Below are 27155 nucleotides of genomic sequence, written 5' to 3' on the forward strand. Positions count from 1 at the left end.
TGTGACAGAGCCACACTGAGTAGGTCCATCACCCAATAGGGGCAATTACCTACATTCATAAAACCAAAGGTTGATTTTAACAGAGAAGCAGGAGAGAGGCCATCGTTGTGCCTCCACGTTGAGGAAGAACTCCTACACTACTCATGAGTGAAGTTCCCACCATACAAAAGAATGTTTTCAAAAAAGACACTTGTGAGAAGGTTTCTGTGCAATAAACAAGGTACCTGCAAGTTACTTATTTACAGAAGCTTAACAAGGGAGGTCACTCACCAAAAGGACGTTTCACTAAACCAAGACAGGAGAGATGATAAGCTTTAGTACAAGATTTCCTGTCACACAGCACCAGTTGGCCTCCATCACCACAACGGAAACAATCATCTTCAGATTCCTTCTTCCCTTCATTTTTCGTTCTGCGTCTCCGTGTTCTCTTTTTGGTCTTTTTGCCTTTTTCTTCTGAGGCATTAGTGGAAGAATTCTAAAAGATTAAGTTGCAAATCTGTAAATGCCAGTTTTGCAAAAGAAAAATATTACACAAACAAGGAAAACTGTTGGCATCCCTGGCAGACAGTGCACACAGGCAAAAATTTGACTTGGTACAGACTTGTCCAGAGCCTTGTGGTGCCTATCCATGTTAATAAAAACCACACTAACTCTTATAAAAAGACAACTTGAAATCACCTCTTGTCCCTGTAATTTCTTCCTCTTGGTAAGCTCTTCTACTTTCTTATGACTTAAAAAAAAAGTCTTCCAATTTCCAGTCTAATCTACTTATGGCTAATTTGCCTCCATTTTGTAGTTGCACTACCAAACACTTCAATATCCTTTTTTTTTTTTCTCTTCCAGTTATGCATAATTTACACTGGAATTATTAAAACCAGCATCCACTTGCATTCTTTGAAAAACACACAGCAGAGTTTCAGGAACTGTGACTGTGTACACAATGCGGGGTATGGACTGTGTACATGTCCTTCTACTGGAGGACAAGTTTTAAGTTAACCTGACATGAATCATACACACCATTTTGTGATAGTTTTACATCTCCCCTGCCTCCCCTCATTATGTTTGCATTTCAAAACTCACAATTTTTTATTCTTTAGTTCAACTTCAACTGGAAGATCTTTAATGACTTTAGCGAACATTTTAGATTTAAACTGCAAAGTCAGAAAAACCTCACTGGCTATAGTTGGGCTATGCAGGATAGGGTTTACTCAAACACTCGGTTTTGTGCTACCATCTCTCCCTGAATTCACTCTAGTGCAGCACTCAAGCAACTGTGGCCAGTTTGTTCTTAGTTCCTAGTTCCTATAAACTTTCCCCTCCTTCATACTTCAGAGGTGACTGGGATTAACTAGAGGTTATTCCCCTCTGCACCCACTTATTTTTATATGCTTCTGATTCCAAAAGCTAGTGCCAGTAGCTTGCAATGTTTCTTATTCAGGACCTAAAGTGATTATCCCTTATCATAACACAAAGCTGGTCTACCTAGATATACCCTAAAAGAAAAACCAAGGCTACTAGTTTGACAAGACACTGTCAAGTTATCTTGATATATTACTTGCCTTTGGTCTGTCCCCAAGAAATCCACTGCAGTTTGGGGCACCACATTTGCAGACTGTTTTTTCATTGCCCAGACAGTCAAGGTTGTAATTGAAAGTCAGCTCCGTCCCTGAGTGAGATGAGACACACCGTTTTATTATGAAGGACAAGGTACTGAAGCCTATCAAAATTATTACAAACAAACAAAGGTTTTATTATCTGTCTTCTGGTTCTGTACTTGCCTGTCGATTTATTATCATAAGATTTTTTCCCCTTTACTGCTCACAAGCACTGACAATGATTAACTAGGCACCAGTACTGCACGATGTCTTATGCAGTTACACTTTAAAGCAAACTAGTTTGACTTTACAAAACCGCACATGCATAGTCTGCACATTATAGATACCCATATGTATATGTAGCTGTAGATATAGGTGATACAGCTATACACAGACGTGTGCATATATGTGCATGTATGCATTTCAATATTGTAAAAACAAACCAGAACATGCATATTTTCAAACGTATTTTAAACACTCACTCTATCTTCAGTTGAAGAAAAGATGCAGAAATACTGTTTGAGATCTCTAAAACAAAAACTGCTCCACTTTTTTGACGGGCAACACAAAGTGACTGCACAGATACTAACTAGGGGCTCTTTGGTGTATCGTTAGACGTAAGCAATAAAAAGCAGACATAGAATTCACTATTAAGAAACATTACAGTAAAAGGAACACCACAAAACATCTCTTCCACGTGTCCAGTTCTATACAAAAATATTTTACTGAATCAGTTAAACCACGACCTCCCACTGATTTAACGTATCCATGTAAAATGTTTAGCTTAGCGAATTAAAATAAAACCAACACGAACTGAAATACCTGCAGGAATATCACACACAGCAAAGAGGCCGACACGAGTGTCTCCATTTACTGTCCATTTTAGAGTTTCACAATTTGGTTGGCAGCTGTGATTCATAAAACGAGAATAGTTTCCTTTGGGGCCAGCATCAATAATACGGTCCTGGAGATCAAACCAGCAACAGAGTGAATGCTTTTCTCCCTCCCCTCACAAAAAAAGAATTTCCATAAATTATTTCATTAGTTACATTCAAAACAGACATGTTTTTGCTACCCAGAAACATAGAAGCAAATCAATATTACATGTTGTATTGAAAACTGTAGTGTCCCAGGTGGCCTGGAATGAGACACTCCCAAAGCAATACTCATGATCTAGCTCACCTTGTCCCAGAACCCATCTCAGCCACATGGCAGGATAAGCGTTCTTGTGAGCACTCTGCTGGTCATGTAAAATTCCCCTCACTCCAAAAAGCTTCAAAACTCAATCTCAGTCCATTTACCCTTTACTTTGCATTCAAAAAGCTGTTATGCATTTACAAGTACTGTGCTTTATGGTATTTACCAAGTCACTGCATGGCTATTTGCAGAGATTACCAGATTTCCACCAGCTTTCTTTCCCCAGATCAGCCTATTTTGAACAAAAACAAGTTCTTGGTAAACTAAAGAAGTCCCATCCCTAGACACAATTACCTTTTAAGTTCTACCTCCGCCAAACATACCAGATGCTAAGCAAATAAAATAAAACCTTGAAATATTCAGAATTTTGAAACTGTGATTCATTGCAGAGCTGCTTGAGAGAGCTTTGCTTATTTATGAAAAATATTGCACCATTCTATCACTGAGGCAGAACAACAGTATTTTAATTATTAAGGTTTGCTTCCAACTCATTTTTATAATGCACATGCAGAATTTTCATGACTACATGCACATACATTCAGACACCTTAACTGCATGTATGGGTCAACCTATAAACAGCACGGACATTTGTGAAAGGCAGAACCACAATGGTTATTTACTAACTACAGCAAAAGTCAAACATTCAGATCAGATATTTAACAAGCTGACATTGTGTGCCAGCTTAGTAGAGGGGTGAGAAACTTAAGTGTTTAGAGAAACATGGTTTCATCCTTCTTAGGCTGTGCAATAACTCCTTGGTTAGAGGGCTAACAAAAACTGTAGCTGTAGAAATACAGAGTAGTACAATCTTGGACAAAAGAAAGATGATTAGGACTGCAAAAATATGAAGCCAACTCTTCTTTGCTTGGGGATACTTTCATATCTAAGGAAACAGCCTTTCATTTCTAAGGAAACAGCCTTAGAACTATATTTCACAGTACTCACAAGTGAGTTTTTTAGTTGAAGTTTTGGTAAACATATTGCTAACTAAGTCTTTCAACTACAGCATTATTTCCCAAAAACTTCACACTTTCTCCTAAAACTAGGCAGATAAATACTTTCGCTATACTTTATTTCAAGCAGCAAAGCATGAAATGTACAGACCTTAGCATATACTTTATTACATTACCTAGTAAGAGCCAATGAGATACATTATATATGTGTATATGTATATAGAATGGAGCAAGCAGGCGCAGAAGATACAATATTGTGAATATATGAAACAATGGAACATCACAGGTATGTGTTCGAACACACAGGAACATCGAGTGTTCAGAAGAAGGAAGAGAAGTCAAAGTAACATTACAACTAAACAACAGAAGGAGATTTCAAATACTCTACCTTATCGATAGTAAGCATATAGAAGTGAGTAATGTCATTTTCATGTGCATATTTGATTCTTGCCATACATTCCTCTTCATCAATTAGCTCACCAACATACTCATTCACAAACTCTCCCTGAAAGATACCAAGTACCACTGGTAAAGTATATACCAAACCCACAAAGGACATCACAAGCTACCAAATCTTTTCTAGGCAAGAATGATTCATACCTTTTTAATGTCCCTCTTTGCAACCAGACCCCACCCTTTCCCATCCGTTTTGATGATCTTTGTCTCAGGGTATTGACGTTTCGTAAAGCACTGGTTTTGGCATCGTTCTCCTGCTGGACAGACTTGTGGATGACACTCGTACATCAGCATCCGATTGAGGCACTCGGAATCAAAGCCACAAGGGTTTTCATCTGTGGGTTTGCAGTTGCACTTGGGAATTTCAGAAATGTCAGCAGTGTATATCTGTACTTTACCACAAGGTTTATTCACCTGAATAAGACATTAAAACTGTTCAAATATCACTTCAAAACTTTAAATATATTGTATGAGTTATTACAGCTGTTACTAATTTGGTTTTGCAACATTAGGTGTTCCAACAGAAACAAAATTTCATAATTACTTGGCTCTAAAGAAAGCACAGTTACCAACACATCATTACAACATCTTCTCCCCATCACACCATTCAGCTCTTACTTTCCAGAGCTAGCCTAGACCTTTGAGTACAGAGTGTATCTTCCTCAAACTCTACCTTAATATGCTTGTACGGTGGAGGTTTACGTTCACTTTCTTGGGTTTCTTTGGCTTCTCGCTGTAACTTTATTTCTCGAAATCGAGCTTCAGCTTCTTGCAAAGCTAAAAAAGATTGTTGTATCAAAAAAAAAATTAGAAAGAATCACTCCTGTCAAGTTGACCTGCTTAGTACCATGTGTGTTAGAGAAGCATGATCTACTTCCTAGCTAAAACATTAAATAGCTTCCAACCAACGCTTCTGGAGTATTAATGCTCTTAACAAATTTATCAATTCTACTGCCTGAGTTATACTCATTTGCTTTACAAAAAGCCTAAATCATCAGAAAGAATTTCAATCAAATGCTAGTTTTTTACAAATCATGATAATAATGCTTTAATTCAAAGTTAGTAATAGTGACTGCTGGTCAAAATACTAAAACAAACTTTTGTACTTCAATATTGTAAAACAAATGCACAGAAACAGTCCTGAGGCTACGTGTGAAGAAAGTAAAGCATGCATATCGCAAGATTATTTTTCTTTACTTTTAGCTATGTACCATTTTTGAAGACTTTTCCAATTCCTTTAATTCCCTGGTATCTACTCCCTCTGTCTCCCTCCATATACGGGAACACCCGTGCTTGGTGTGTCCAAAAGTAATCCTTAGAACCAAAGAAAAACACGGGAAATTCTCCAATTTCGTGCTTCATTTTCTGGATATTTGGGGGAACGTTTTTCGGATGGCAAACTTCTGCAGGCCACCATCTAGCACAGAAGTAAAAATAGAAAAGCACAGCAATTTAGTAAAGCTTTTTCAGCAAGTTTAACAAAATCACCTTGAGCAGCAGTAACTAATAATTATTTCCAAATATAGGATGAAAAAAAAAAAAAAAAACAAAATGCCTCGAACTGAAAACCAAACCAAAACATCCTGAAGCAAACTTTAAATCCTTTCCTCCCCACACTCCAACTCACTGGGCAGAGGAAGAAGATTAGGCTAGAAAACAAAAGCCTGCACTCAGATCTGTAGGACTTTCCTGCAAGATAAGCATACACGTAAAGCTCCTCACATCTGGTTAGCAAAAGCATCTTTAACAAAGTCTGCAATCTCTGTAATTGTCAAAGATTAACAGACAGCTGATAACAGCTATTAATGCTTTCCAGGGTAAACCCCACCCACCTCTATCTCACCCAAATCTCAATGAAGTGTAAAACCTTGACAGCTTGATTGACTTATCTGCCAGTCAGGAATGTAGCAATTTACCCAATTACAAGTTATAAAGCTTAATTATTCGAAGAGATCTCTGAAACAAGAGGGGTTGAAGGCATCCTTAGTAGAAGCACACATCAGGAGACTCAGGAGGAGTCCTATGAAGATACTGCCATGGCAGAGAGCAACAGCAAAGCTTTAAAGTCTTAGGACTGGGGTGCTAAGCACAGGAACAGCTCCATGTAAGATGGGATCCCTCGTTCAGAGAAATGACAAGTCTGTGTGCAGCAAGGCTGGCATACAGAAGAAGCCAGCTATATGACACTTTATTAAAACACTCTACTATTATTGTAAAAGAAAATAAAATGTTCATCAGACCTGTAATTTCCTAGTTTAACCCAAATAATATCCTGGAAATGGAGTTTCTTCCCTGCCCTGCAGTCGTTGCAGTACCAGCTCCCATCTGGCATTTCAATGTTTAAACAGTCTGGGTGAAACGCTGCAGGACATGACTCGCAGCACAACAAGCTTCCTCCTTCCGAGAAAAAAAAAAAAAAAAGGATTGAAAAACATCAAGACAAAAAAAAAGTTTCGCATTCCAACCAGATTCAAAGCAGTGCGGTACGTATGTGGTAGGTTCAGCCAGAAAAAAATGGTTAAAACCATGCCAGTCTGCAACAAACATATCATTTAGTTGTGTACCGAAACCAAAGGATCCTGACTCATCTGAATGCCTGGCAGACTCGGGTTAGTGATACATATAAATTAACAAGCAAGCTAGTTATAAAAAAGCCAGAATAATGTACCACAAAGTAAAATTACTTTATTTTAACGATTATAATATGTTTAACATAGTTTAATATATATTAAGAATTTACTGTATGTAAAATTTGGACAACAAAAATTAAGCCTAATCAGATTTCTCTGATGTTTTTTTTCCTCGGGAGAAGAGGTGGGGAACAAGATTTGTTAGTTTGTTCCATGAATTAACAAGTAGAAAGTTAGCTGCTGCTTAGCAAGCTGCTACGCTGCATGTTAATTTGTTAACAAATCAGGTAAACTCTTGTTGCCACAGTTTAATCAGCACTACGCGTTTTGTGGTTCTCAATATGAAAGAAATTTATTATACAACATAAAGGAAAATATCCTTAATTAGTGGCCCGCCTGGCAACAACTACTACGGATTCAATTTGCTGTCTGCTATTAAACTGAAAGCAACTCTTAAAATATTTATGTTTTAATATTACATATTAGCGATAAAGAAACACAAAAAGAGCTTCAGTACGTTGCACACAGGAAAGAACAGAAAAGGACTTCTCATTATGCGTCTCTGGCAAAGAATTAAATTAGGCTTCTGGTTGCTGGACAAAGTCCAAGTGAAAACATTCTTTAGTAAATTATATCTGCAAAAAAAAAAGGATACTCAAAAACTTAAAGCAGCACAAGCCAACCTGAAGTTATTTCAATATCTAAGGGAGTCAAACACTTTTCTAATAACTTTGTGTAGACAGATTAGTAAAATAAAATGTAAATTGAAGAATAAAGCATTTTGCTGTTACATATACGTAATAGCTTTGCATCAGTTTACCTTTTGAACACACAAAGCACCAGCTCACATTGACATGCGCATGATGACTTTTCCCTTTCATGGCAGTGAAATGATTCGTACAAACAATGCTGTTGGAAGCGATGACTGCACATCCTGCAGCAATGCAAACGTCTCCAGCATGGTATGCAACAGGACAGCGAACACAACGCATCATCTTTCCTAGCAAAGCAGAATACTGCCATATTATTTTTGAACAAAACCCATCTCTTATTTGATCTAAAAAACTGGTATTATTACTCGAGGTAGCCTATATACACAAAAAATATATCAGTTACATTGTCAACATCTGCATATTTACATTCAGCAACAATACTGATTTAACAAAAGGTTTTTAAAGAACATTATACTGAGTTTAAAGCACTACACTATTTAAACGTGAAGGCTTTAGCTGTGAACAACAAAGTAGACAAGCTTTCCTCAGTCATGCAGCTTTGTCTACAAATGTTGCCCCAAGCTAAAAATACACATGGAATCACATCTTCACGTTCAGCAAGCCTTGCTGCAATATGCATTTGCAGATCTTGCCCTTGCTCTGCGTGCCCTGTCTCTCACTATCATATATGCATTTCATTCTCTCTTGAGAAGAAAACATGCCTAGCCATAGATAATTTAAAACTAGTTTAAAATGAATATAAACAAGGTAAATACTAACGTTGACAACAATTATGCAATTATTATTTTAAAAAAAATCTGAATCAATCAATGGTACACGTATGCCTGAAATTGCAGCTTGGAGCTACTACGTGAACAAATTCCTTACCTTAACAGACCGTAAACAGACTTAATTTATCAGGCATTAAAATGTAAAAATGAAACTACCTTTTGAAATTCGTGGATGGGAGGGGTTACTAACATGACAACTTAGGCAGCTGTGGAGAGGACATCGAAAACCCCTGTTCTCAAACACAGTTAGATGGAATTTTTTCACACAGGCTTCATGGTAGAATTTTCCACAGTGAGAGACGACACAGCGTTTCAGATCTGCCTTTCTCTCTTTACACACAAAACAGGTATGAACACCTAGTGGCAAAAGTAATAAAAATAATGTAACTAATTTTTCATCCAAACCTGTGAACCTGTGTATTTAATTTATTTATTTTTTTGACACATGTAGGGGAGGTGTTGTGTTTTCTTTTAAAATCAAAGCAAATCCTATTATTGGATACAGCAATTTATTTGCTTTAACTCTTCAGTATTAAATACTGATCTGTTTAGATACAGAAAAAATAAAATCAAACAAAGCAAAAAAATAAAGTTACAATGCAAACCCACTGCAGTTAAAGTGTACACAACACGCAAAGCCTCACTGATCTGCTTTTATGTTCTTATTCATAAGCGTCAGTACGCCAGGACAACTGATTTTTTTGTTAAAGCAATGAAATTGGATGATTGGTTGCCTGTGATCCTGTAAAATTTGAAGCAGGTCCACCAACCAAGGACAAATATCCCCCAATCTTCTCTCTGGACTGCTTGGATCAACCTTATTTTGAAGCAGTCTTTTTCCAGCAAGGCTCACCACATGTTCTGAACTGAGCTTCTGAGCAAGAACACAAACGTTTTATGTAATATTTTTGATTAAAAACTTCCAAGCAGTTATTATAGGATTAAAAGCAAATGAAATTAATAGCAATAAGGTAGTCTTTTAATAGGAAAAGCAAGAGATCGATATAGACAAACAAAGAACTGATAAAGGACTTAAAATGTTTCACTTGCTGCTTTTTACTAGGATTTCTTAGGTCTTTGTGACAGACATTAATTCTACTCTGTAATAGTACTCAGCAAAGAATCTGCAGTTATGAAGGCAGTGGAATTCAGAGCAAATCAGCCAAGTTGCAAGAAAGTTCTCACTGAAAACAGAGTGAGCTTCCTAAAACATGGCAAAGTTACAACAGTACTAATGAATTCCCACCCTGTCAGGCACCAAAGGATAAGTATAGCTTCTTCACAGATACATACTCTGTCCAGGATGATTTCCTGTAAAAATGTATGAGAAAACTACAACTTTTTTTTTCTTTTATTAATAGAAAGGGACAAACTTGCCTGATGTACATTCACTACAAATGAATTTTCCTGCAGGTCTTCCAGAGAGCCCAAGGCAGCTTACATGAAAAGCTCGATAGCAAAGTCCTTCACACAGTAGGAGATCACCTGTTTTTTCACACAGCTTTTACAACACAAAGGCATTGAATGTTAAAGAAAAGTTCATATGTGGAAAAAACTGTTTTCTTTATTCCTTTTCATATACTGCTCCTCAAAAATCTCTTTTCCCATTGTTCAAATCAAATTTAACAAGTGAAAGACAATTCTACAAGCATCATCACATGCCCTTGCTTCCAGTTGAAACAATTAATTGTCATTAAACTGCTAGAAACATCACTCACAGAAATATGGTTGATAAGTAAATACAATCTGACAGAAAAAAGGAAAAGAAAAAAGCTTTAAGAAAATTTTCCCTGCGCACACTGATACATCTGAGTAGTGTTAAAAAGCATCCTTATTTTCCTTTTCTTTGGCAAAACAGAAATTAATCTAGGAGGCACAATGAAACTTCTATGCCCAGGCTGTTAGCAATGACACATGCATAACTAAAAATGAACTCGACAATAATGCTGGCAGAATTTAAGCGATTAGCCAACAATTAAAGATAGATATAACCTCATCATCACTATGTCCAAGAAGAAATAGAAATATAACTGCTTGCCCAGTCTCCTGGAAACAAATATACTCTGCCCAGAGGTATTGTGTTATCCTTTCGTAATCTAAGAACAGTGTTAGAATAGTTTCAGGAAGGATTCTGCTTTCAATATACAGGCATTCCGCCTCATGCAGTGCTCCCTCAGAAATGCAGAACCAACTGTGTTTTATTTCCTTCGCTTTACGAACAGATAAGCAAGCAGCTCTTCCCAATCATTTAACTAGTTACCCGACAACATTCATGCACTTACTCTGAGGTAAAAAAAATTATGCTTATTTTACAGACCTGGAAACTAAAACAGAAAGGCTAAATCACTTATTTGAGATCAAGGAAAAAGAAATTAGGGATCATGAAAAAAGAAATTAGGAATGAAAAATTCCATTTACTGATGTGGGGAACCTGCTCACTAATATCTCCTACGTGAGACATGCACAATAAACCTGTTTCTGGTCTAATATTGTCATTTTCACCTTTAAAAAGACCTTTCCTAGGAAACCTCAGAAACCATAGCTCCCTGCCCCAGCTAACATCTCTCACCTGACACACATATTCTTTTTTTGTTCCCGCTCCTCGCTCAGATTTTTTGGATGATATAGACACTTCAGTCTGAGTTTCATCAGCACTTTCATAGGGAGACTCTGAGCGCTCATCTCCTTGGCCATCGGAGATCTGAAGATTAAACATACGTGTTAGAGAAAGCAGTCACGTATGGTGCAGTTTGTTCAGAATATCAACTGAAGGAAGTAGCAGACGGCAATTCAGGCTAACAGACTGAGGCACACTCTTTTGGGTTTATTTCCCCACCTTTAAAGAAACAGTTTGATTAAAACCAGAGTATGTATTTGTGCAAATCTCTGTGATAACAACCATTTTCACAAATTCAACAGCTGCTAAAGCAAAACACCAAGACTTTGTAATATGGCATTTTATTTATACTCAGCTCTATAATCTAGTTAGTCAGAAGCGCCCAGCCAGGAACACGGGGACATTCTCAGATCCCTTGATTAAAGTCTGAATATGTGCTTTAAGAGAAAGTAACACTTCATTTCAGAAACTTGGTAAAACTTTAAGCTGCATATGAAAGTCTCCTACCCAAATATTCTCCTAGAAAGTGGGAACAATATGTAGAAGAAGAAAAAAAATGTTTGTAGAATGTTATAACTAACAATGAATTCAAAATACTACAAAAGATGACTCTGTTATGGATAAATCTTATATAACAAATCTAGATGTGTTAGAGGATTTTTTTAAATATCCATAATTTACTTTAAGGAAAAGAAAGTAATACTTAGGAGAAAATACAGGGCGTTTTTCAGTTCAATAGAATTTAGGGCTGGAATGCACAAATGAGTCATTTGTCTTATCTCTTGTTACAGCATAAAATGCAGAATTTCAAATTGCTGCCCCCAGACTGAACTCAAAGAACTGTTTGGCTAAGTACATTCTCTAGGAGAGCATCCCAATTTGCATTGCAAAACAAACCTGCCACCTCTCTTAAAGCTTATTCTAACGGCTATTCACACATACCATCAAAAATACGGCCTCATGCCCCTTTTGAGTTGTCTAACTGCAAATCACAGCTGATGATGCTTTCTCAAGGTGTTTCACCTACATTAAAAGTCCTTTGGAAGCAGATTTTTTCCTCCTGTGGAAGCAAGCTGCAATTAAGCCCGTTTCAATCCTATTTGGATTGAAGACCACATTTAGCCAGAATGAGGTCTAAATATCTCACTACGGAATTTTTTCCAGCTTCAAGAGGATTTTAGTGGGTTTTCTCTAAACCTTATCTGTACTTTACAAAGGCTGTTGAAAAATCAGGCATGAGAACACCACAAGCCTCCCAAGTACTATATTCAAAGCAAATCAACATCCTGCTCCTCTTCACTAATTCTGTTCCCCTTGGCTAAGGCTCTCCCCGAGCCTTTTCAACACAGCACTGAAACTCACTGTAAATTGCCAGAGTGCTCAAGAGATCATTTTGCCAATAGCTATTTGTCAGAACACAGACAAACTTTATATGAAGAATTTGCTTTCTGCTTTCAGACTTACGATCTTACATTTCTCTACAGTAAAGCACATTTGATTAAAACCTGTCCTGCTCACCAAGTAATGGAGACAGCTACATGCAACCTCCCCACGAGCCAACCTCCAGATCATGTGCAAATTTATTAGAAGTGATTTATTTTGAAATCAGAGATAAAAATGTAAAGATGTATCAGGCCTAATATTAGTCTTTATAAAATCCCTTTAGAAATGCAGGCTTTGAGTGATTATTTCTCACCATTGCTTCCAGCTAACTTGCATTCCTGCATTTAACATTTGCTCTCTTTGACTTTGTATAAGAATATTTCATAAATTGGATCATATTGACTATTTTTTTCCAGATTACTTGCGATGATTTAAATGCATTTTCTCTGTGCAACAACTGGATTGATCTTGAGATTCTGCCAGAGAGTTTTAGAAGTGGTATCCTTCAGTGAGTTAAAAGAAACTGCACGTAAAATCATTGCTTTGTTCAGATACTGGGAAATCTCTGTCCTCTGGAAAGAGAGTGGAAATAACAAACTGCAAATGCAGCTGCATCCTGAGCAGCCAGTTTTTGCTGGGAAGCGGCAGATTAAGAAAGGTAGTACTGGAGTTAAGCAAAAAAACAAAAATGTTTTCCCTTATGGTTTCAGTGAAGTTACACAACACGCTTATTTCTGTTTAAACTATTCCCCCAGAAATGCTAATTAGCATAAGCCATGCACTGCTGTAACTCTAAGGAAAGGTAATCCTGTTGACAGATGACAGCCTTTCGGAAACCCCTCAGATATGGGGCACAAAATCACACACATGTACAAACCTTAGGTTGAAAACCGTTTTCCTACAAACCTGAAATGTTACTGCCTTCCTTAGAGTTAATGCAATAGCCCTTCATTTACATTAAACGGCTCCTGAGACAAAGCAGCACTGGCAAGAATTAAACACTACATCCCAAACATAGCCACAAAACCCAATTTCTAGCAGCATGTTTAAGACAAAACTTGGCAGTTTACAGCAGCCTATAGATTAATGCCGGATTTCAAGCCTGAATGCCGACATGCCTAGCATGAAGCAGATACCTTTAGTCATATACAGCAACCAAGCTGAGAGTGTCTTGCGAGATGAGTGTGATCTGCCCTTTGTGACTGCCCGGAGCCCCCCCATGTTAAAAACAAGATGCTCTACCAAGCGCCAGCTCTGCACTAAGCAGGGATACCTGCTCATGGGCTGCTGCAGTGCCTAAGAATCAATACATGCATAAGCTCAGCACCAGACTTTTATTGCCTCGTGCAGGCTGCTGCTACAGAGCAAATCGCTGCCTGGCTGCCGCCGCTACCGAAGGTTTATCGCCTCCAACAGTCACGTTACACGTAACTCATGCAAAGCTACCATCATCACCACCTGAGGGTTTATACCAGCTCATTTTAGGGAGCTCACGCAGGGGGGGCTAACAGATTCCCCCATACAATTGTAAGAAAGGGGAGCATTTCTTGAGGATAATTCAGAGTTTGAACTCATGCGCTTCATCTCACAGAAGGACAAACACTTTCTACCGGCCACCTCCCTGTGTAAATAACCCCTATTCTACACAGCCCTCTTTTGGGTCAGCTCCCTCTGCGGTGAGAGCCAGAATTCAACAGCTCAGCTCCCTCAGGAAAAGCAGAGGGAGACAGCAGTGAAGTGAAACGCCTGCCCGTCCCCCTCAGGCCTGCGTGGAAGGGGTTGAGGCAATCTTGGCCGAAAATGTTTGTCGGAGAGGACTTACGGCCCGGTGGCATGCAGGGCACGGGAGGCCTGGGAAGGCCACGCCTGCACCCTCCGCAAGCCGCAGTGGCAGGGCCAGGCCTCAGACCCACCTGGGGAACAGCCGGGTCTCACAACACAAATACCTGCAGGTTACAAACACCAAGGAAAGGTGATTTACAAGACGACTGCCGCAAATCAGTGCCTAAAGTAAAACACAGCCACCTCTAAAATTAAACATTAACGCTCCTGTGGTTTGTTAGCATGGCTAGCGCGTCACTGAATGAAGGGTCTGATGGGACGTATGCAAGCGCCCAAGTCACAGCATTGTTCTGCAACAACCAGAACAGCTTTTGGGGTCTTTTTTTTTCAAAAACTGTTACTTTACTAACTTCAATCTTCCTTGTGATCATGCCAGAGCTTGTCTTGTTCTTATTTTTGTAACACAATCTCCTCAGCAAAGCAAATTGTATGTAATTACCTCTTCTGATATTTAGGCCAAGGTTCAAAGGAACCCACACTTCGATTAGTGGCAAAAGCTGTTAATTAGTAATTTATAGCCATTGCTGGTTGCTATTTTGGTCTTTTACATTCTGAGGAATTTCTTATTTCTCACAAAGGCAAAGTACAACTTTTAAGAAAGAGCAAATTTAGGGGAAAAAAGGAGTTTTTCTCTTCGGCTGTATAGCGACTGACAAGTTTCGGCAATGAAATCACACCCAAACTCTATAATCACCTGCATTTTTTATTAGCAATTAAAGATGTTGCAACACGGAAGACACGGTACTTCTGCTGCAGTTAGTATCGGCACAAGCACCGGCAAACCTTACACATCACACAGGCTCCCCTTACCATCGCCTTCAATTATTAAATCTCTCAATTATTTTTAGAGTAGCTCCCGTTAGAGGCTTTCACTGGCTGAACGCGGAGCAACCGGTTGGCATTTCAGAACTCAAATCCATGTCTTTCTACTGGAAACCATGCATCTGTGAGCAGAGGGGAGAGGAAGGGATAAAACTGGCCTGAAAACCTGGCCTGACCGAAAGCATGAGGAGCCCTGCTTCCTTTCACCGTTGGATTCTCAAGGCTCTCTCCCCTCTCCTGTGTACAGCAGTTATTCACTGCTCACACATGTAAGACTCAAAGAGAACACGTAACGACATGTGACTATTCTTATTCCCCCCCCCCCCCTTTTTTTTTAACACAAGTTTTCTACAGCTTTGTTCTTGGAAAAAAAAATGTTACTGAGTAGATGGGAAAGAATTTTTGGCATCTCTGTAAATTCTTTTGGTTTCGTATTGTATTTTTGCATAACGGTTATTACATAACGGGCAATTGTTTAACTGCTAAACAGCAGGACGAGATTTTCTATCACTTCCTGAGCTACTCTGCCCCAACGTTTGTGCAAAAGGGATATTCAATGTGCACAGAGATGCGAGGACAGTCTGTGGAATAATGTCATTTCCTTCTCAAGATTATGTTGAGTAAGAATTTGGATTTGATGGAGGCTGTTGGGCCCGCTAAGAAAGGAAGAATAAATGTGTGGGGATTCACATTTAAAATAAGACACTAAAGGAAAAAAAATGGAAATAAATTGAGTCAGCTATGTGCATTTTGTGATTTTATGTTTATATTCTTATTTTTTTCATTGAATCTGTCTAAAAAGATTTGTGGGGAAGGGACAGAAAGAGGATTTGACAGAAGCATCCTGGAAAAATCACTTTTCAAATGTTTTTCTTACTATGAGACCTTCCTCAGTTGCAAGACTGAGTTAACAAGTTTCAGTTAAGCACAGAGCTCACTGCACCATCAATTAAATCAGTCAAAGGTGAAGGGATAACCATTAATGTACAGAAACATCTTTCACTCTCACGTCATTCAGTATGCCTAAATGTTGAGTTCAACCCTACAACAACAATTTCTTAAATATGTTTGCAACCAGGTACCTGATTCCAGCTTCAGCTACACACTATAACAGAAATGTGAGCCAATTCCTCATCTTTCTGGCATTTCTTTTTTTCTTTTTTTTTTTTTTTTTAATTTAGATGCAAGTTGGTATGAGCGTATGCTCAGCTTGCATATTTCTAGGATCATGGGGATGAACTCTGCAAGTGGCATCATTAGTTCCACATCTGGATAGTTGAAATTTCACTTAATTTAATTTAAAGAAAATCCAAATTGGTACTGACATATATCAGTATGACTGGCTGCCAACTGAGAATGTGATACAAGAAAGGATAGTCTGGAATTTAAGGAGTCAAATGACTCTGTGTTTCAAAGAAATGGGTGAGGATGAAGTGAAATATTTATGTGGACATTTTCTTCATCCACTCAAGTGTTTTTTTTCTATTTCAAATTTTCTACTTCATTCACAATTTTCCACTTCATTTCAGACAGCTCTAAAATCATGTAGCAAATACCAGTGCCAGCAAAACCATTACATTGCAATTTCAAGGAAAAAGATGTTCAGAAATTCTAGATTTGAAAATAAATGGCTGTATTCATCCAATCTGCAGCCCAAGAATTAAAAACAAAAAACAAAAAACAAACACAACATTGCCAGATGCAACACAAAATGCAATCGTTCTGCTTTTCAAGCCTGATCCTCAATCAGCTGTTGACCTGGCCATTAAATGTGGTTGGTTTTTTTGTTGTTTTTTTTTTTAAAGTTTGGGATTAAGTCTTCATTTTTAAAAGCTGATATGCAAAACAGTCTTTGCTGATTCATGTTATCCTGGGGGCGGGAAGGGGGTGTAGGTGGTGACTTTTTTTCTTCCCTATAAGTACCTCCTGCTCTAAAGGACTAGAACATCAATATTTGTTGAGGCCAAAACATATGCCCCACGAAGCAGAAGAGTTTCAAATACTATTCACTGTGTGTTAGCAATTGCAAAATGAAAAAGTTCAAGTACTCTTCAGTGCTTATGGGCTTCACTATGAATTCTCCTCTCCTGTAGCCAATTCAGACAAGCTTTCCCTGCCCAGTGTATGAAGGTTCAAAATGAATTCGGAAATTTACGCATCCATGATGCACAAACAGGAATGGGCTCCAAGAGTCACCACTCTACCAGCTGCAAACCCTTTCAGATTTTTCTACCTACCAAAGTGCAATTTCATTAAAATGTACATATTCTTCCTCAGAACACTTTATCAACTCATTCAGTCTTACAAAAACACTTCTTGTATTACTCACGTGTGCTTGTTTAACAGCATGTGAGTATTAAGAATACAAATTGCGGTCTTAGGGTTTTAGTCATATTCAAGACAATGTTGCTCTTCTGTCATGTTGTGCTTAAACAGTCAGAAAATCAAGTAAAGGGCAAATTTTTCCAGAGCCAGAAAAGCTAACCCTCCCGCTTCCCTTTGTTTTACTCAAGCATCTCTCGTTTTATAAGCCTCGCTGTAGAACATAAAATGCAAACAAAATCCACAATGTACACTTATTTTAAAGCTAGGGGTACATAAAATGAAACTAGAGCATGGTAGAAAATTCTGCTTTCTTGTTTGGTAAGCAAGTCACCTCTGCAGCAGGATCAGCAGGATCCGTAACAGAAAGGCCCCAAAACAAAAAGTAACCTACCACTCCTTCAGAGTTGTCTTAAGCTACTCAGCTGGCTTAAGTGGCGTCCTCTCTCAGGTCATCCACTATCTTTAGCAGATATTTTTATTAAAAAAGATATTTTATCTTTTTATAAGCATTTTAGAAGCATGTTTCCATGACTTCTGAATGCTGTTGGCTATTAAGTTCCACTACGTTTGAATCTAAGGACACTGCTACAAGCTCAGACTTCCTGAAATGACTTCAGGGTCAGTGATTTCCATACCACAGACATCCAGGAGGAAGTGGTCTGGTCTGGCTAAGAGCTTCCTATAGAAAGATTGGAGTAGGAATGTTCTGATAAGCAAACTCTTTAGTCTTTCCACAGAGAAACACCAACTGCATTTTCTTCTTCTTAACAAAGGCTAATGACTGGGATTTTTGTTGTTTGTTTAATCTAAGCACAACTTCTATAAAAATAAGTCAATAAGCAACATACAGGTAGATCAGACTGTATTCAAAAGACAATCTATTGTGCACCCACACGGAGACAGAAAAACTGACAGAGCCAATTGAGTTACAGTTAACATTTCCTTTATTTCAGTATAAGAATTCCTGAACTGAAGAATGGTATTTTGGCCCATACTGCTAGACTAGATAAATTCTTTAAGTATGCGGTGCCACAAGTGTACACAGTACTATAAGAGCAAAAAGACGGCCTGGGACAAGGTTCATTTTTATTATTAGCAGTAGTTAGACGTTTCAGATAAGGATATTATGCATTTCTGAATTTGCCTGGAAAGTTAATTAAAACTCTGAGAACATTTTAAAACATTATAAAATTGCCTACAGATACTCATGATACTTTGGTATGGGACGTGGAATAAAAACCTACATTAGATAAACATTCAGTAAACAGATTCTCTGCACTCTGAAGCCTAGGTAATACACAAGATGAGAATAATTACATAAGAAACTTAATTTTCTACACAAAATGTGCTGCCAAAGAACAAGATTCAAGCCTAGAACTTTTTTTCCATGTGAAAGTGGAACCATCGTAACAAAACTGTATGACCTGGTGGGCAATGCAAGTCATTTCAACTGTTAGAGGCTTTAGCATGAAAGAAGTCCAATTACTTGCAGCGTTCCACAAAAATGAACCCCTGTCAGCTTATTGGTGCTTTGAAACAGGAAAAAGAAAAACTATAGGCATATAGAAACAAACAGAAAACAACTGTCTGCTAAGTCACAGAGGATTCAAAGTGACATCAAATATTAAATTATTCTTAAATCGTGTTTTGAAGAGAAAATTATCTTCGAAGGAAGCTAAAATAAAATGCCAGAAGCACACTGATTTTTATTTTTTTTAACAACCTGCAAGGTTATCTTCAACTATTTTTTTCTTTAGGGCAGTAGTTTCTTTAAAATAATGTGAATTCCTTTCTTCCTTCCTGTTCTTAGAAACTCAAAGGCGGTTATTTTTACCTTTAGTAAGCACGCCTAGAATATTTCAGTTGTATACTGTAGGACAACTAGACTCCAGGGTTGAAAAATGGAGCTGACGTACTGTTTTGGTCGCAAGTTGTACGTGTCTCATGACTGCCTTCTTCATCAAATAGCTTACCTTTTAAGATTTGTATGTGTTCTCTCCATTGTGTATACATACTAATACCCATAAAAAACACAGAAAAATCTGCCTCAAATTGATAATAAAAAAATATATCGTTTAATATGCACAAAAATAGCACAACTTAAGGCTACTGTCTTGCATTATTAGGTGTTGGAAATGTAAGAAGTTGTAGCTATAACCAGCAATTGAGCTTGCTTCGACACTGGATATTACGGAAAGTGGAAGGAATTCCCTCTAGGGAATATAAGGAACTTATGTTAAAAACACCACCTTCAAAATCTTTCATGGGCTTCTTTAAACTGCCATCTGCTGGTCAGCTCATACTTCATGAGGCTATGATGAATGACAGACTACCTAAGAATTTAGAGTATTACATGTTCTTTATTTTATCCTCTCGTAAAAATATTACAATTCTTTGACAAAGTTCAGAAGTAGTATCTAGGCCCTGCAGGATGCTATGACACTTATCTGCTGTCAACAAATCCATCCAATTTAATGAAGCCAGCCAATAACCACAAAAATTGATTGAAAAGCTAAAGCAGATATGTCTCATGCAAACACACAAAGTGTGCTAATAATCCAGCCGCAATGGTAATGCAAAGCCTTTTTTATTTATTAAAAAATACTGGTTACACTCTACTAGCACCTACCACATTACTGGGGAGGGGAAGGAGAAAGTAAAAGTAAAACAAGAATACACCACCTGCATCTCTTCTCACAAGTATCGTGTTTTGGATGGTTACACCAAGTCTTATATCAGCAGTACAGAACTACTCTGAACTTTTGCAGACTTGGAAGTGTTGAGTATATACACCAGGCCCCACCAGTTGCTCATTAAGAACTGGATTTTAAGCAAAATCATATTTCACATAAAATACTGGAGGAAATCACTACTGATGCCAAGTGCCTAGAAGTAAAATTAAGTATTTTGTTTCAAGGTATGCAGGTATGAAATTTATTCATTATGTATAAATACCAAATAAAAAATAAGGTATTGCTAAATTTTGCCCAGTGACTTACAAAAAAACTCTACTGATTCTTCTCCATCCATCTTAACACAATTAAAAACCCAATTTTCTGAAAGGAGTGAATGTCTACCTTTTACTCTTTGATATGTCAAGTCTATAAATGTTTGTCTGTTCTTAAGGCAGAAGTCCACCCCCTCCTTCTCTTTCCCTTTTTAATTAGACACCCAAGCAACTCATTGATTGCAAATTTGGCCTCTATTCATATTCATTTTGTAATATTTCAAGTAAACACCATTTAAAAAATACCTCCAATAACAACAAAAAACTTGTGAAATCTTTAAAAAACATGTCAGGTAACATGATCTTTCAAACAAGGAAAAACTGAGCACACTCTTTCCTAGTGAACATACCTTTCCTAGACTTCAGTTGCAATGGAGTGACATTTAAGAGGTGTGCAACTAGCAACAGTCCTTGACAAATAACAGTCATATGCAGGTTCCCTTCTGGAACCAGCTGTCCACAATTAGTGTGGGGGAAAAAAGGAAAAAAAGAAAAAAAAAAAGAATGAAATAAAGAGAAAAAACAGCCAGGTCCACTTAATATTGCTTGTGAAGGTGTATGTGCTTGTGGAATATGCAGTATTTTTTTTCACCTTTGTTGTAAGATCATTTAAGTCAACATCTATAGTATAATAGTGAACACAGAAATATAAAAGTTAGTCAGCAAATGTATTTAATATTGAGAAGAATTACATCCTATTCAATTAGCTGAGCAAGGCTTTCAGCATTGCATGATTGTGTTTATGTTTTAAACTCTTGCCCTTATCACTCTGAAGAAGGTTTCTCTCTGGATGAATACTCTCAGGGCACACACAAATTAAGCCATTTAGAAAAGTGCTAAATAACAATACAAAAGGGAAAAAGGTTTTTAAAGCCACCCACAAAATTCAAGGTTTAGAGCTTTCCTTGTTCAGTAGAATAGATCAACAGTAACTTCAGAAACACATGCCTGTCATTTCTGTTTTATTTAAAGGCAAAATATACCTAATATCATAGGAAAGAAACTGGGTCTAATCCTTAGCTGGTACAAGTTCAGGTCAGTGTAGCTTTAAACCATCTAAGGATCCAACCCATCTATTCCCCATCCTACCCAGTATCCCCCAAATCCACCCCCCAAATCTCTACTGTTTGACAGGGTACATTTCTGTTATGTTGACTGTGATTGTTCTGAAACATTTTAAACCTTTGAGAACAATTAATTCCCTTTCTGATTTGTATATCTGTCTTACGAGCAGTGTAAGATGTTAATTTTTTCTCACATCTTTTGCTGTTTAGCAGTAGCTAAGTAAATTAAGAGCTAAGTTTTAAGATTTTCATAGAATCATAGAATCATCTTAGCCTATACAACCATATCCATTTTTACATGTGAACTGTTAAGATACAACCCAAAATCCTACAAAAATTAACCTTTTATAGGGAAAGATTTCTGGAGACTTCATTTTTTTATAACACAATATCTAGAAATAGGAGAATCTTTCTCCTGAGATTACAGTATTTAGAGATGCATATTTAGAATCAAAAAGATTGTATTTTCCTTAAATGGGTCTGGCTGAATAGATGGTCCCAAACACAAACAGCTTAGACAGCAAGTGCTGGTACAAAAATCAAAATGGCAGAAACTGGTAAGCCAGTTTGGGAGTCTCTTGGTTGAGAGAACAAAATGAGAACAAGCATTACTTTACTTGACCGCTGCCCTGGACATTTTTTCCTGTGGGACTTTTGTTGTTTGTTTTATTAGGGTATAGGAGGGAGAATTTGGGGATTTTTTTTTTTTTGATAGAATTTTTCAAGTTACAGTAAGATATACAGCCATTAACATGCAATCTTCCCCCACCCCCAAAGGTAAACCATTTACTGAACATAGTCTAGATATTTTAACTGCATTCATTATAGCGTATAAGCGCCTCATGCTTTTGTTAGGGGAGATGAAAGAGTCTCTACGATAGCTGGAAGCCCTACTCCCTCATTAGCAGGCAAGTATTTTCTCTACAACTTCTGCAATACAAACTGCTTGAAGCTGTTTGTCCATGGATATTTTCCTAAATCCTACCAACTACATTTCTGAACCCACCTGCGAAACAGCATGCATACTTCACCCTCATGCTGCCATTCTTTGGCTGATTTGTTTTAATAGTGTAGATGACTTGGGGAATGGTTTTAATGGATTGTATGAATACACTTCTGGTACATACATTTCATTTATTGTATGTCAGTTGAAAAGAATTACAGTTCCAAATATGCAGAGCTAAGACTATGATTAGTAAGTATCAAAAAGATACATCCTTCACTGCCTGCTTAACTCTACTGGTGATGAAGCTATTTGCATCACAGAGAAATAGCACTTAAACAGCCTGAAAACTAATTTGAGCTTAAAGGGGCTCTGCTCAGAAAACTGTCCAGTTCTAGATCAAACAGAGGATTAGGAAACTTGCTTCAATATAAAAGCTATGGCAACATGACAATATTGAGTTACATAATGTAACTAATGTAGTACACTTACATAAAGTCTGTAGAAGAAAATACAGAACACAACGGCATTTTACTTTGCCTCTAATAGGAGGTTACAATTCTAAAACTTTGTTGGTAAATACATTAAAAACCACAATAATATCTCGACGTCCCCAAATCAGACGTTCTTGTTACAATAAATGAATTTGCAATGCACACATTAACAGGTTTCACAGAGGCCAGAACTGTAACTTGTCTAGAGCACCAACGTTAGAGAATTCGCCTTTGCTTTTTTGTTTTTAAACAAAAAGATTCACACCTGAAAATTTCTGTAATTAAATGGCTGTGTGCAAACACCACTTTTTTTTTACCTCATTCTCAGTTAAGGAAGCTGAAGGAGATGAACTCTTGCTAAAAGCAAGAGTTGAAGATTCTGCTGCTGAAGCCCGATTTCGCTTCTTCAGAGGTTTACATGCATCAGACAGATTTTTCGTTGCTGTAAAATAATTTTGGTTTACAAAGTGAAGTTTGGAACTTTAAAACGTTATCTCCCTGAAGCCATTTAAAATATTCCTTCAAGTAAAGGAAGGAATGATTTAGGTAGGTCTTCTGGGAACCTACGTAAGGCTGAGAGAACAAGAAGTTTCTGAAACCACGTGTTTTGTCTTGACTTTAAAAATAAAGGTTTCTATTAAGCAAATATGTACTACAAATGGCTAGAAATGTTTTCCCCAAGTTATTTTACTCATTTCTATTAAAATCAAAACACCTTGTGACTTATCACCTCTTTAAAGCAGAGGTAACAGTTACACCCTCAGATAAACTCTAGAAGGCCTATGTGATCCCATCTCAATGAGTATCACTAATACTTTGCCAAGAGAAAGGTTACATACAGGGACCAGGTACCAGACATTATCTATGGCATGTCACCGCTTCTACATTGCGCAGAACTTTCTGAAGCTTACTCATCTTTGGCATTTCATTATAAAACCTAGAGACATGCTCTTACAGCAGTTATCTTAAACTTGAACATCATTAATAAGACTGACTTTCGGATTTTGGTCCAAGGTGATTTAGAATTCCCTCTCATGTGCCACACTGCCTCCCATCAAGCATCATTTACAAGGTCTAAAACCACATAGTAACTGATTACATTGATGGTCACTGCACTTGTTTTATTGGGCAGATGAAGAATGACAAATTGGAGCAGTAGCATTTGTATCACTGCTTTCCAAGATCACAGGACAACAGCTTTAATTTGGTGCCATCAAATGGTGAACTTGTGAACTGCTGCTCTAAATCAGCAATACACAATTTCAATCAAGTTGCAATATGGTGGTAGTGAAGGAAGAGGGCACAATCCCCCCCCCAACTGTGGCATAGTAGCTGTAATTTGTTACTGCGTCAGCAAATTTAAGCGGCTGCCTCAGACAACCTGTTTATTTTAAAATTATTTAATTGAAAAGGTTACATTAAAACTTATTCTGACCACATTACCTGACTGGTTCTTTTGTGAAGAGGAGGTTTCTGTGACCTTAGTAGAGTTTGTTTTTGCTGTTTTGTCATTGCTTGTCTCCCTCTGTCACAAAAAAAAATATGAAAAAATAAAAAAAACTCCTAATTTATGAGTGGTTGGACAAAACTGGCAATTACTTCTGGATTTATGTTATTAAAAAGAAAGTGTCTTTACAAATATCTGAATGGTGTAGTTAAGCTAGCCCCATTTAAGTGATTTTTTTAAAGCTCATCTACAGCACAGGGTACAAACCCATAAACAAATGAGAAAAATTAAAGAACAAGATATTCCAGCATCCCACTTATCCATCCCAAACTCAGCATATCAAAAAGGGGAGCTCTATATGAAAATAAAACATGTAAATGACCCTTACTATTCTTTGTCTATACTGGTCAAATTAAAACCTTTAATTATTAAAGGTAAACTGCAGAAGTAGTATATAAATTTGAGAATAAATGCAGAATTTTAAGTCTCAGAGGCTTGCTTTCAACTCCACAACTTATAGCAGTGCCATTTTTAAAATTACTATGGTTAAGATTGTTCCAGCATTTCCAAAATATAAACACTATTTTCAAGGGATCATATAGAGTGCATAAAGTCACTCCAGACTGAGAATTTATCATTAAATGTAATAAAAGGCCAAAAACTAGGGAAATTTTGTCAACACTGTGTCAAAATTAGACACTATTCCTTACACATGATGCCACTGTTTTTTTCTTTGTATATTACAAATTCATTCAAATAGTATGTCCCTAAAACTGTAGCCAAGTGTTTAACCCTGCCAAATGCTCAGATGATCAGTAAGAAAAAATTCTAAAGAATTAGATACTTTTTCATATTCTTTGTCTGACAATTTTATAAAAGATGTCCAGGTGAACACTTTGAAAGCCAAAGACTGGTTTCCTTTGTAAAAACAAATATGAATGGATACTGTACCACAGATGTGCTACAATGCACTTCTACTGATGTCTAAGCCACCCTACCACTGCTGCTGCTGTGTAAAATGAATGAAAATGTACAGCACAGTTCACTCAATTTAAAACAGGCTTTACAGAACTCCCATTGTGTTAATGTGCATTTTATATACGTCATGAAAGCACCACTGAACTAAAGATTTTTTTCAGAACTTTCATATACCTATTATGACTTTGTGCAACAACATTCAGATTTCATACGTAAGAGCTGAGGACAAAAAGGATAGGATAACGCATAACTCTCATGCAAGAAGTGGTTGTGAAAAATCACCGAAGTTTCACCTATCCAAAGCAATTCTAACATAAGCCTTCAAGCAAACTGGGACTAGAGGAAGGAAGGTGTATAGTTAGTGTTTGCTTTTTTGAATCGCTGTGCGGACATTTTTGCTGTTGTTCACTACATTTTTACTAGCAGCACATATGGCTAGAAGTACCCACAGCTGGTGGGGGCAGGTAAAAGACTAAGAGGTTATCTACTAAAAACTGGGAAGGCAGCAGTTCTATGATAACTGACCCATCTGTGGACAGAAGCACAAAGAACACTGCCATATGCATCTAGTTTCCGAATTGCATAGTTTTTATACATACCAGACTCCTTGTAACTAATTCTGATAAACTGACCAGACAAAGGACATCACTTTTTAAACGTATGTAACAAATTACTAAGTCAGCTTGATCAGTTATATGCATATTATGAGAATCACTTATCTCAATCATTTATTTTTTTCCTGTTAATTGTCACACCTGCATCATGGTATCGAAAGATACCCAAAGCTCCCCTTCGTGAACTATACTGCAACCACCTTTCATTCTACTTCTGATTAATCTGTGCTAATTGTTGCAAACGAATTCAGGTCAGACAGTAAAGAAGGAACTTTGGTGACAGTCAAAACAGGGACTTCGTAGCAGGAATTAACTGCAATAAATAAACTTAAATATTTCCCTGTATCTAGTGCATTATAGTCAATTCAAATCAATTAGACAAGTTTAAAAAGGGTACAAAAATTTATCCTAGAATATAAAATGGATACTCGATGACTGACCTTTTAGAGCAAAAAGTGCAAAAAACACTTTTGGTTCTTCTCTCTGCAAAGGTAATAAAACTTCTCTAAGAATTATCCTTATTCCTTACTAATAAACTAAATAAGCCTGGCTATCTGAAATTCTAAATATTTTTTATATTGAACATAAAAAAAATTGTCTGGATATCCACCATATCAACAGAAGCAACTAAAAGAACAGTCTATCAAACAAACTGACATCTATAAACGTGACCTCCAGAATTTATTTAAAAAATCTACCACCTTCCTTATACTAGCTTGCTTTATTTAACCAATGTGCTATTGAGTCCTGAGGCGAGGTTTGCAATACTCACACTACCGTACGGTGCTCTTGTAACATATCTGAAAACACCTGTGAGCTAAACTCTCCACAAACGTGAAACCTACGAAGTTCACTGGTCTAAACGCACAGCTAAATAAACCTATGCTTGAGCATCTCAAAGATTTAAGCTGACATTCATATACCTAGTTTTAGTGACCTACATAAGGAAAACTCTCACTGTCACAAGCAAGCTATACTGAAAAGAAGCTTGTGATTTGCATGATAGAGACACGGTAATACTTACTGCAGTTTCCTAACTTAAGCAATTGGGCAGTGTGTCACTATAATGTACTATAAGCTTCATTCCAGTTCCTGAAAAGTAGTTTTCCTGTTTTGTTTTACTTGCTTTCCTCTCTCCCCGCAAGAGAGTCTACAAGCAGTATTCACTAACATATTAAAGATTCCTGTATACACTCCTGAATTCTTATTCATGGGGAAAGAAAAAGAACTATAAAGCTGACAATACTGAAAGGTCATGCCTCTGCACATTCCTTTGGGAAACAG

The 27155-nt window shown here is 37.3% G+C and overlaps 1 protein-coding gene and 1 non-coding gene across 8 annotated transcripts in view; both read right to left on the reverse strand.

Annotated features, from left to right (window-relative positions):
* Positions 1 to 27155, reverse strand: part of NSD2 (nuclear receptor binding SET domain protein 2) — a 107360-nt gene that overhangs the window by 3452 nt on the left and 76753 nt on the right. For 3 of the 7 annotated variants that reach the window (XM_035547319.1, XM_035547318.1, XM_035547320.2), the window contains exons 9-22: positions 24276 to 24357; positions 23150 to 23274; positions 10905 to 11036; positions 9713 to 9836; positions 8492 to 8692; positions 7652 to 7831; positions 6442 to 6598; positions 5413 to 5618; positions 4875 to 4978; positions 4346 to 4615; positions 4134 to 4250; positions 2418 to 2559; positions 1560 to 1666; positions 271 to 475 (exon numbers count right to left, since the gene is read on the reverse strand). In XM_035547319.1, the coding sequence (XP_035403212.1) occupies positions 271 to 475; positions 1560 to 1666; positions 2418 to 2559; positions 4134 to 4250; positions 4346 to 4615; positions 4875 to 4978; positions 5413 to 5618; positions 6442 to 6598; positions 7652 to 7831; positions 8492 to 8692; positions 9713 to 9836; positions 10905 to 11036; positions 23150 to 23274; positions 24276 to 24357 (2152 nt within the window). Of the gene's footprint in view, positions 1 to 270; positions 476 to 1559; positions 1667 to 2417; positions 2560 to 4103; positions 4271 to 4345; positions 4616 to 4874; positions 4979 to 5412; positions 5619 to 6441; positions 6599 to 7651; positions 7832 to 8491; positions 8693 to 9712; positions 9837 to 10904; positions 11037 to 17715; positions 23275 to 24275; positions 24358 to 27155 lie in introns of those variants that run through there. The other 4 variants (XR_007708253.1, XR_007708252.1, XR_004778749.2 and 1 more) reach the window with 3 other exon arrangements.
* On the reverse strand, positions 2701 to 2831 carry LOC118248493 (small Cajal body-specific RNA 23). The gene has a single exon (XR_004778766.1). It is a non-coding gene; the product is annotated as a small Cajal body-specific RNA 23 (non-coding RNA).

Source organism: Cygnus atratus, chromosome 4, assembly GCF_013377495.2.
Source record: "Cygnus atratus isolate AKBS03 ecotype Queensland, Australia chromosome 4, CAtr_DNAZoo_HiC_assembly, whole genome shotgun sequence".
In the NCBI taxonomy this organism is placed as follows: Eukaryota; Metazoa; Chordata; class Aves; order Anseriformes; family Anatidae; genus Cygnus; species Cygnus atratus.